The following is an 11,463-nucleotide window of genomic DNA, read 5'->3' as shown; positions in this document are numbered from 1 at the left end:
CACACACTGGCCCAGCTAACCAATCACAGCACACACTGGCCCAGCTAACCAATCACAGCACATTTCGTATTTCAGAAGGCAGGCCTTCATTTGATACAGGAACTAATCGAGCCGTTCATGCAAATGAAGGCTAATGAAGGAAGACACACTCACACAAAAACAAATTCAGTATACAGTTTATTTAAAATAGGATATACTAAGTAGGCTTACTATTTATTGTAAATTTTTCCTTTGAACAAAGTGACTGATCCTTATTTTAATGCTTATTTTTTATTTATTTTATTTTTTTATTTTTTTGGCTGGACATTTTTGGGGGGGCACAAGGAGAATCCGCCCCCCCCTAGGCCCGGCCCTGGGCCCAATGCTGTTTCGGACCCAATATAGAAACAAATATTCTTCAGAGTATCTGCCCTGGCAGCTACTATGAACTTTTGAGGAAGAAGAATTTGCAAGGTTATTATTGACGTCAAATCCTTGAAAGATCATGCAGCAAGTTAACTAGATTTTCATGAGCAGCACTGTATTTTCTTTTTTTTGTGACCTGTAGAAGACAGAAATTCATGCAGGTTCGGAACGACATGAGGGTAAATAATGACAATTTTAATTTTTATCACTTCTTATCGCTTTAACATTCTTTATCACTTTTCACTATAGAACAGTGTGTAAAATGAACTGTGGTTGGTGTAGACTTAGACTAGTCTTAAAGGGATAGTTCACCCAAAAATGAAAAATTCTGTTATTATTTACACACCCTCAAGTTGTTCCAAACCTGAATGAGTTTGTTTCTTCTGTTGGACACAAAAGATGATATTTTGGAGAATGTTGGGAACCGAACAGTTGATGACTCCCATAGTATGGAAATATACAATGGGAGTCAAAGGAGACCAGCAATTTTTTTTGTAAATGATGACAGAATTTTCATTTTTGGATCCTTTTAATGGTGATAGTCACAAGTAGGGATGCACGATATATCGGCCACCATATCGGTATCGGCCGATAAATGCTCATTTTTTCTGTTATCGGTATCGGCCTGATAAGAACATTTGGCCGATATCTTAAAGCTGATAAATAATGCATTATTTCCTTCAGAGACACAAGTGTAGGTCTGTAGGAGGCAAGTAGAAAATGAGAGCACTTACCAATAACACTTACTACCATTAATCCCAGCATGCTGACTTAAATGTAACATAAAGCACAACCTGAGAGGAACACACAAGTTCTCTTTTAAAAGAGGAAGACTGTGAACGCAGAACACACAGTCACCCACAATCACCCTGGAAATAGAATTATTGACACATTTAGCGTCCTGGCACTTGTTCACACTCTTCACCTTGGTGACATTTCAGTATGTTTTGAAATATGTCAGTATACTTGTGTTTGGTTGGCACAGTTGCTCATACACTTTGAAAAGTGTTTGTACCCATTGTTTGAATACTTGTAGGTTGCTTTTAGTGTTTATTTCTTCACTCCCCACTCTTCTCTTTCAGGGTTGTAGACGTACATTTTTCAACATGCCGCAGCAAAAGGATATAGTAAAGATTGCCATTCAGATGCCGGGCGCATACCCGCAGCTCATTCAGCTAGACCAGGTGAGCCGTTGTGTCATAAAAAGGATGTTGACCAGTGTGCAATGTGCATTTAGTTTTGTGCTCATCATTCATTATTATTATTATTATTATTTTTTTTATATATATTTCTGTTTAGCTAAAATACATTTTAGTTTGCCATTTTAGTACTTTTATTTTATTTCATTTAGCTGCTAAGGCAATATTTCACATTTTTGTTTAAGTTTGTTCTTCATCTAATATTGGTTTTATTTAGGTCAGTTGACCTAAAACAATTAGTAAGTTTTAATTTTAGATAACAATTACAACACTGTTTTCTTCATTAAGTTATCAATATAAAAATCCAGAAAAATACTTTAATTCAGAAATTAAAAATATGCTCATCAAACAGGATGTGTATTCAAGTCATAGCATGTATGAATTGCATTTATAATGTGTTTATGAATAAATGAATGGATCCAGACAAAGAAATAGCATCACCTTTTTGACCTTTGCTCACATTTTGTCTTGTTAGCTAGTGTACACTGAATACATTTAATAATTTTCTCTTATTTCAGAAAAAGCCCCTCACCGCTGTCATAAAAGAGGTTTGCGACAAGTAAGTGTGTATTTTTGAGGTGTTTTTCCATTGCTCAAATGTCCATGTATATTTTTCCATGATGTAAAATACCTGTTTTTGTAAAGAGTGTTGTATTATTTTTGAAGGTGGAATCTTCCGGGTCCTGACAACTATGCTCTGCAGTATGCAGATGGGATCCAGACGTACATCACTGAATCTGTAGGTCATTTCCACCATCTTTAGAGTATAACTATGTGTATGAGCTTGTTTGTGTCTGTGTGTGGAGACTTTAATGCAGTACTGTGTGCTTCACTTATCTGACGGTGTATATTTGTTGTTGACCTTGGGTGGGGTCAGACATGGACTTCATGTTGTGGTTGTGTTTGTCTGTTTCTCTCCGTCTGTATCCTGGGGGTGTGACTGTGAGAGCTGATGAAAGTGTGTATTATCATTTATCTGTATCATCAGATGTGTGTGTGAATGAGGTGAGAGTGTGGAAATTGTGAGTTCCCAGACGAGTAGAGGCAAAGGCTTGAATTACAGTTGTCCGCACACACCACCAAGCCTTGGGCTGCGCTCCAAATGGGCTTTTGGACACCCTAAATAGAGCCTTTCAAGTGCCAGCATCATCGAGCAGCATCTGTAGCAGATTTCCAGGCGCTCACTCTGAGAGTTTGAAAATAAACTAGAATAATGATGCAATACTATAGACAAAAACAACACAACATGAATCCTCTGCCATATTTAATCAACACTGTACTTAAGACTGTCTGTCTTGACTGTTCATTTTCTTTCTTTCTTTCTTTCTTTCTTTCTTTCTTTCTTTCTTTCTTTCTGTCTTTATTTCTTCATGTCTGTCTGTCTTTCTTTCTTTCTTTCTTTCTTTCTGTATGGCTGTCTGTCTTTATTTCTTCATGTCTGTCTGTCTGTCTTTTTGTATGACTTGCGTTCTTGCTTGCTTTCTTTTCTTTATAGTTCTTTTTGTATTTTTTGTCATTCTGCCTTTATCTATCTTTCTATATGTCTTTCTGAGTTTTTTGGGGGTTTCTTGCTGTCTGTCTGTCTCTCTCTTTATTACACACATTTGTGCCAGTGATGATGTCTGATAATAATAATAGTATCACTTCCTGTATACTGACTGTTGGCTGCTTTATGACTTTTGTTTTAGAACCGCCTAGACATCAAAAACGGCAGCATCCTGCGTTTAACCAAAGCACCAGTGAGTGTCACACAACCTCATATGCACAAAATGGTCATTTTGTATCCAGAGTTTGACAGCGACTGTATTTAACTTTCGTAGTGTATCTAAACACATCTGTTCATTCAGTCTTTGTGTTAGAATCAAATGTACACAACCACAGTACCATGTAATGGCCATGTTTTCTTGCTCGGTGATTTATAAGACTGTGTTTGTCAGGGCCGTTGTGCTGAAGATCTGTATAAAGGCATTCAGAGCTCAGACTCCGGAGTGCGCTGTGACTCTCTGAAGCTGCTGGCCAATGTTTCCACCGACGTCACATTTGCTCAAGAGTTTATCAACCGTGATGGGCACTCCCTGCTTGTCAAAATAGTGGAGGACGCTCATGAGTCAGTTTCTTGCCTTCTTTTCTCTGTCTTCGAGTGTTTTATTACTTTCCAAAGTTAAGATTAAACCAGTGAAAGTATGATTTTTTTTTTTCTCCAGGGCTCCTCTGATAATGACACACACTCTCACTGCTTTCATGGAGCTCATGGATCATGGCATTGTGTCCTGGGAGAATCTGTCCAGTGTCTTTATCAAAAAGGTACTAAAGCTCCATAATACCGTACAAACACTGTAACAATTCATCCGGCTGTCAGTAAATGTCTTTTTCATGACTTACTAAATATTTGATTCTGATTGGTCAATTGCATCATTCTGCAGGCACATATTTGTATATAATATCTTTGTATAATGAACACTAGCCTCTTGTCAATATATTTTTTAAATGCTTTATTAATTGTATTTATTAACTTAGTGGTCGCACTTTATTTTAAGCTACAATTCTTGCTATTAACAAAGCATTAACTAACGCAATGAAATCCTAACATCTAATATTGCCTATATCTATTTTTTATCTATTCCCTTGTGTTCGTTTTTCAGATCGCCGGTTTTGTGAATGCAAAGGTTCAGGACACGTCTATCCAGCAGGTGTCGCTGGCTATCCTGGAGAGCATGGTGCTCAGCAGCAATAGTCTGTTTAATGAGGTCAAACAAGAAATCACCCTTGAGAGGCTCATTTCCCATCTGCAGGTGTAAGTACAGAAGTGTGCTTGATTATTTGGCTGTTTGCAGTGTTACCATTGTTTACTTTATAGGTGCGGAAGAAGAACTACAATAGTCGAGGCTGTGAAAGACACCATATAAATGACATTAGCTGACAATGATGATTCTATATTGAGGTTCATTTATGCAGTGACTAACAGTTTCAATAGCAGATGTTTAATACCGGTTCTCATTGCTTTCAGTAACGAAATACAGCAATTATAACAGTAAATTAAATAATAATGAAAACAACATTAATAATGGTACATTTTTAGAGTTACAGCTATTATTATGTATTGATATCATTCAAATCACTTGGCAGTTACATTAGATTCAAAGTGCATTTTAAGAGAGTTATTTATAGAGGGCGTCATTGTCCTCTTTTCTGCTTTACACACACATAAAAATGTGACTTCCCTTGTCATGCAAGTGAATGTTTCTTCCGCTTTCTGAAAATACCTTTTGGTTTAGCTCATCACGTAGATATTAATCATGTTTAAGATTAGAATGTGTTCGATTTTTAAATCGGCATTCTAATATATGCTTCTCATTTCCTCTGCTTTTTTCGATTGACTGAATGTACCGTAGAACAAACCAGCAGCTGCAGACTAAGGCCATGGCTCTGCTGATGGCGATGCTGCTGGCTGCTGGTGAGGCAGACAGACAGGTGAGAGGATGAGAGGTTTTTGTTTTGTCTTTCTGATATCTTAGTTTTGCTGCCACTGTCTTTTGGGATATCAATAGTGCAAGCAAAATAAGTTCCTATTAGTTAAAGTCTAAATATTGGTGTTTGAGAACTACAGTACTTTGCTAGTGTAAAATCAATATTATGAATATGAAAGTTTGATTCAGTTTTGCCATCACAGAAATAAATTACACTTGAAAAGATATTAAAATAGACAACAGTTTTTTTTTAAGTGTTTCTGATTTTAAATTTGATATCATTTCAGGAGCTCTTTGAATTTCTTGAGAAAAAGAACCTACGCCAGTATATTCACAAAGTGAGAAAGTTTTGAACCTCTCGCTCATTCATACAATACTTCACATAACACACCTAGAAAACTGTACATCTGTAAATAGCACATATGCACATTCACGATTCTGCTCTATTGACATTTTTTCTTTTTCTCTATATTTTATTACTATGTTGTTGTTTATAATTCATTGTCCATTCTCTTTATTATTAGTGTTTTTATTACCTTCAATTATATGCATGTCTGCACTATGTTTGTACTCTCTGTACTGGAAGCTCCTGACACCAAGACGAGTTCCTTGTGCGTGTAAACACACTTGGCAATAAAGCTCTTTCTGATTCTGTTTCTGATTCTGATGCTTTAAAAAAAATCCTGATACAGTGAACATTTCCCATTGCATCACAATCACAATAAACATTAAATGTAACATAACTGATTATTTTTGCAGAACATAATCCACAGTTCTAGTTCAGTTGGAGATGAGATGGCCCACTACCTCTATGTGCTGCAGATGGTCCGTCTGAACCATCTGGAGGCCCGTATGAGGACACCTCTGGACTCCTACAACCAGGTTTATTTTCATTCTGCATCTTCATTTGATTTTTTGAGTTGCTTTGCGCACCTTTATTTCTCTGGTATCCTTCAGGAGCAGAGGGACATGCTTCATGGGCTCAGGCAGGCCGCGTTTGAGATGGAAAGCGAGAGCGGTCTGAGTAACGAACGTAGACGTTCCCTCTGCGCTAAAGAGTTTAAGAAACTCGGCTTCTCTGTGAGTGCTCCAAAAACGTTTTAGAGTGAAAGTGTGAATACAGCACCACAACAAACCTCAAAGCTTACATTTAAGGGTGTTTCTTGTGTTTGTGTGGGTCAGAATAACAGTAATCCTGGTCAGGACCTGAGCCGGTGTCCTCCGGGTCTCCTGGCGTTGGACACCATGGCGTATTTTGCCTCCCGTTACCCTGACGCATACAGCAGGGTGAGTCGGCCCACGTGGATTTTTTTATGTAATGCAGAAAAATCCTTTTTGGTGCCACTGAATGTCACTATATTTGTATGTATCGGCCCATAAGTCTTTGTCTCACTGTCTCAGTTTGTGCTGGAGAACAGCAGCAGAGAGGACAAACACGAGTGTCCATTTGCCCGCAGTAGCATTCAGCTCACTCTCATCTTGTGCGAGATCTTGCGCATCGGAGAACCCCGTGAGTGAATTGACACAGCGCTGGAGATGGTGGCGATGATCAGATGATTTTATAGCTTAGGTTATGTCCTGATGGGGAAAAACATAGTTTTGATATGATTTTTCATCACTTGAAATTGTGCACACTGGAAATTTGTTGCAAAAGCAAGTTTTCAGATCAACATTCAGATACACAACAGTACAACTTATTGAACAGACTATACTTCTATCCCTCACAGTCCTTTTGTTTGCTTCAATTTAGAAATGTCTAGTCAGGCTTATCCCGAGTATTTCCAAATGTGAAAAACCTATAGATAGATAGGTGGATAATGTTTTTGTTTATTAACTTATACTTCTCATGCTTATCTCACTTATGTCTCTATGTAATTGTATTTAAAATATATACAATAAAAGATATATAAATGTAATTAATTCCTGTGATGGCAAAGCTGAAGTTTCAGAAGCCATTACTCCAGTCTGCAGTGTCATATGATCCTTCAGAAATCATTGTGTGTATACATATATATATATATATATATATATATATATATTATACACACGCACACAATATGCTTAAATACATGGACGAATATTTCTATTTTCTCGTGTCGATATGTTTTCATATACTCATTTCACTCGTGTCTTTTCCTCAGCCTCTGAAACAGGCTCGGACTATCATCCCATCTTCTTTGCTCAGGACCGACTGCTGGAGGAGCTTTTCTGCATCTGCATTCAGCTCCTCAACAAGACGTGGAAGGAGATGAGAGCCACGCAGGAAGACTTTGATAAGGTAGATCATCACCTTCACCATCTCTGATAGGGACTTTTTCCACATCCTCTTTCCTTTCATTGTGTTGATCAGCACTAACCAGTGTTACTGCTAACTAAACTGATTATAATCATTTTTGTTAATTGAAATGAAGATGAAATCAAATAAAATACAAAGATTAGACACACAATTTTAACTTCAAAAACTTCAACTTTTTTTATTTTACTTGGTTTCCAAGGCAACATTTCTAATTTTCATACAAGTTGAATTACTAAAGTTAAATTAAATGACTAAAATTTGACAAATAAATTAAAGCTAAATACAAATATTTAAAAATAAAAATGACAAAAGTACAAAACAAAATGACTAAAAATTACTGCTGGAAATTCAGCTTTGCAATCACAGGAATAAAATGAAATGCTGACCACAAACTTTTGATGATTATTTTATTTTATAGCCATTAAATTGTAAATAATTATTTTACCAAATTTATCAGAAAAATTGACTGAATTTGTAATGTGATATTCTTATTAAAGGCAGCTGTGTTGGATGATTTGTCAGATTATCATGACTGAAGTAAAGCTTTACAAAGGAGCAAATTCTTGAACATCTTGAACATTAATTCTAAAATAAATTACATTATGGACATAAAATCAGCTGTGAATGCTGTTTCATGTTGGCTTTAAAGATTCAAATAAGTCATGAGAAACCAGTGTATTTTTCAAGTTTTATTGCCTATTATTTTGAAATTAAAGCATATTTCTCATTTCTTGAAAGCTTTAATTAGCAATTGAATCGAACAACAGACGTTTCTGAGAAGTGACCAGCTGCAGCAGTGATTTATAGTTTTTAGAACAAATGGATATTGATCGGTTCATCTGGATGTGTCTGAGAAACGTCAAGCTAGTGGAATGACAAGCATGCTGCTCCTCGACCAAAGAGACAGACAACTTCAAGTGCTTTTGTGCATATCAACATTCCCCAAGTTGTTCCGTCTCCTTTTCTGATGTTAAAGAAAGCGTCCTTCCTGCAGCCCAAACTATTCAGCAGTGGAACAAAACAGACCTCCGTTTAATAAACGCTTTCAGGTTGTAACCCCCGTGACCTTTGTGACCTTTGGGATGGAGCGAGCGTCCAGCTAACCGGCCTGTCTTTTGTTTTCGCTGATTATCCCCCCCACCACACCAACCTCGTGGGCAGGGACTTTATAAAGGGGTATTCGAAGAACAAAAGGAATCCCGCTCCCTAGCAGAAATACACATCAGTAGCAAACTACATCCCAAAAATAGCTTGGCGTTTTGAAGTGTCAAAATAGCATTTTTAGTGTATAACCTGCCCTTTTTGTCTTTGTTCTGGAAGGTTTTTTGGAAACATGAATGTGTTAAGAAACGTGTGGCTCGTATTTAACGATTCAACGGTTTTCTTGACATCAAACACGAGAAAAGTAGTCAAAGTTTTGCCTTGGAAGGGAAATTACTCAGTCACACTGTGTGTGTTTTCTAATAACTTACTTCACTGCTTTTCTCCCCTCTTTCTTTGAACCCTGACTGTGCTGTTTCTCTTTAACGACTGTTAATAGTTGCTGGCATATTGCTGTTGCCGGCTGCTTTGCTGAGGCCTGAGTGATGTGAAGTGTGCATATGTGTGTGCGTGTGAGTTTATTGTTGGGCATCTAGAGGGAGGGACCATACACTCTCTCTAACACATACACACGCCCAAACACCAACACACACACACAGAGTCAGTGTTGCTGTGGTTGTGAGGGGACCACAGCTGCTGCTTTCACTATGGCTGAGGTAGGATGAGAGTTTTGTCTTTATATTATAGGATATGTAACAGAATAAATATTTTTGTTTAATTTTAATAAGCAAGATATGGAGGAAGATGTAGATAATGTCATGTGGCTATCAGTATTTTGCTTTTTATATATGTTTGAGTAGTATTGTGTCATTTATATAATTGAACTCTCCTTTGCATGATGTTGATAAACATGTTATGCATATTTAAAATAAAAAGGTTAATAGTGATGGGAAAACTTAAAAAAAAAAAAGTATTTTAAAAATAGTTTAAAAGCTTTTTCTGGCATTGTGCAAACAACAAAAATGGCATAAAAATGGACATTTGTTAAAGAATAGAGTTCTTAATAAAAATTTATAGAAGTCATGCAAATTGTATTTTGTGGAATTGCTTAAATGTTAACATGCACAAAAATGCTGAAATTAAATAAACACTTATTACGTAATATTAACTTAAAATTCACCAAAAATGTGCGAGAGACAAAGAAGTTACAATCATATGTTAACTGACCAAGTGTCCAGTGTTTTTTGACGATTCATTTATCTAAAAATCACTGATTACTTAACCTGGCCGATATACAGTGGGTACGGAAAGTATTCAGACCCCCTTAAATTTTTCACTCTTTGTTATATTGCAGCCATTTGCTAAAATCATTTAAGTTAATTTTTTTTCCTCATTAATGTACACACAGCACCCCATATCGACAGAAAAACACAGAATTGTTGACATTTATGCAGATTTATTAAAAAAGAAAATCTGAAATATCACATAATTAATGAGGAAAAAAATTTACTTAAATGATTTTTACAAATGGCTGCAATATAACAAAGAGTGAAAAATTTAAGGGGGTCTGAATACTTTCCGTACCCACTGTATATCTGTCTGTCGCATATACGCTACTGTTCAAAAGTTCAGGGTCTGTCTTTTTTATTGAAATTAATATTTTTATTCAGCAAGGGACTATTAAATTGATCAAAAGTGACCGTAACTATTTCTATTTCAAATAAATTATTTTAAACTTTCTATTAATCAAAGAAGCTTGTAAAAAATGTTATCACGGTTTCCACAAAAATATAAAGCAGCACATCTGTTTTCAACATTGATAATAATAAGACTTGTTTCTTGAGCACCAAATCAGCATATTAGAATGATTTCTGAAGGAAAATTCAGCTTTGCCATCACAGGAATAAAATTAAACACAGACCACAAACTTTTCACAATGCCATTTTACAGCAGTTAATTAAAACTTAATTCTTTTTTTTTTCTATTTTCAAAAATGTTGGGACTTGAATTACACTTAAATGTTTTTTATAATGTGGTTTTATGTAATATGGTTTTGTATCTCTCAGGACCATAACATGTAAAAGATAACAACATTTACTTCAAAGTCTGAAGTGAGCAGTGTCTCTGCCGGCAAGCATTTACTATGGGGGTAGAATTGTTGCTTAATTCCAAATAAATAGATTATGATCCACAAATAAATAGAATGAGATCCACAAATAAATCTTAAAGTTTCACAAACATGAATTAAATTCACAAATAAATAAAATGAGATTTGCAAATAAAAAACATATTCACAAATATATACTTATGTCACAACCACAACTTTGCCTGGCATTTATTTGTGAATCGCGTCCTGTGCATTTGTAGATAGCTGCACGCATTTGTGAATCGCGTCCTGTGCATTTGCGAATTGTGAAACATTTCTTGCGTCAAGACGTGCTGACAATCCACAAATACGTGGACTCCACCCACCGTCTACTCAAGCCAATCAGATAACAGCCACATTCGCTGACCAATCTTAGCACGATCTCGCTATAGCCAATCACGTTTTGCTTTACAATCAGGGCGGTCTCGTCCTGAGATAACATTCATCTGCATTGGCTCAAATAGGTCATATAAGGGCCATACAATGGGTACAGTAAAAGATGTTTAAAACTGGATTTCGTTAGACCTTTAGACTCTGTATCATGCCAAGCCACAGTATTTTATGTTACGTGCCTTTGAAAATGCCAGAGAAAGCTTTAAATCACGGCTATATGGGAACAACGCTATACTGGATTCAAACGTGATATGAAAGCGTCATTTATTCAATATGGAAATAAGTGTCAATAAGTAACTGACTAATAAATAACTGAACTCAACCTCATAATAAACATTTGTTTGTGTAATAGGTTAAATTGCCGTCACACAACAGCCAACAGCATTTCCCAGTTTTTCAGTCAAGGTGATGTATATGAGCTGCTCTGTGGGTCTAACGATGTATGAAGTTTTTGATATTCTGTGGTGGTCACAGCAGTAATAGAAATTAATCTACCAATAAGCATAAATATATATA

The 11,463-nt window shown here is 36.2% G+C and overlaps 1 protein-coding gene across 1 annotated transcript in view; it reads left to right on the top strand.

Annotated features, from left to right (window-relative positions):
- Positions 1-11,463, top strand: part of LOC107575077 (engulfment and cell motility protein 3-like) — a 22,579-nt gene that overhangs the window by 3,611 nt on the left and 7,505 nt on the right. The window contains exons 2-15 of the mRNA XM_016261493.1: positions 1,488-1,589; positions 2,123-2,163; positions 2,271-2,343; positions 3,293-3,343; positions 3,542-3,711; positions 3,809-3,908; positions 4,247-4,398; positions 4,997-5,075; positions 5,359-5,409; positions 5,831-5,953; positions 6,029-6,151; positions 6,254-6,358; positions 6,473-6,581; positions 7,213-7,349. Coding sequence (XP_016116979.1) covers positions 1,512-1,589; positions 2,123-2,163; positions 2,271-2,343; positions 3,293-3,343; positions 3,542-3,711; positions 3,809-3,908; positions 4,247-4,398; positions 4,997-5,075; positions 5,359-5,409; positions 5,831-5,953; positions 6,029-6,151; positions 6,254-6,358; positions 6,473-6,581; positions 7,213-7,349 — 1,392 coding nt within the window. The 5' untranslated portion in view covers positions 1,488-1,511. The remainder of the gene's footprint in view (positions 1-1,487; positions 1,590-2,122; positions 2,164-2,270; positions 2,344-3,292; positions 3,344-3,541; positions 3,712-3,808; positions 3,909-4,246; positions 4,399-4,996; positions 5,076-5,358; positions 5,410-5,830; positions 5,954-6,028; positions 6,152-6,253; positions 6,359-6,472; positions 6,582-7,212; positions 7,350-11,463) is intronic.

The sequence above is a fragment of the Sinocyclocheilus grahami genome, unplaced genomic scaffold (genome assembly GCF_001515645.1).
Source record: "Sinocyclocheilus grahami isolate Dianchi unplaced genomic scaffold, SAMN03320097.WGS_v1.1 scaffold31.1, whole genome shotgun sequence".
Taxonomy (NCBI): domain Eukaryota; kingdom Metazoa; phylum Chordata; class Actinopteri; order Cypriniformes; family Cyprinidae; genus Sinocyclocheilus; species Sinocyclocheilus grahami.
The sequence above is the reverse complement of the archived record's forward strand: the minus strand, read 5'-3'. Positions and strand labels throughout refer to the sequence as shown.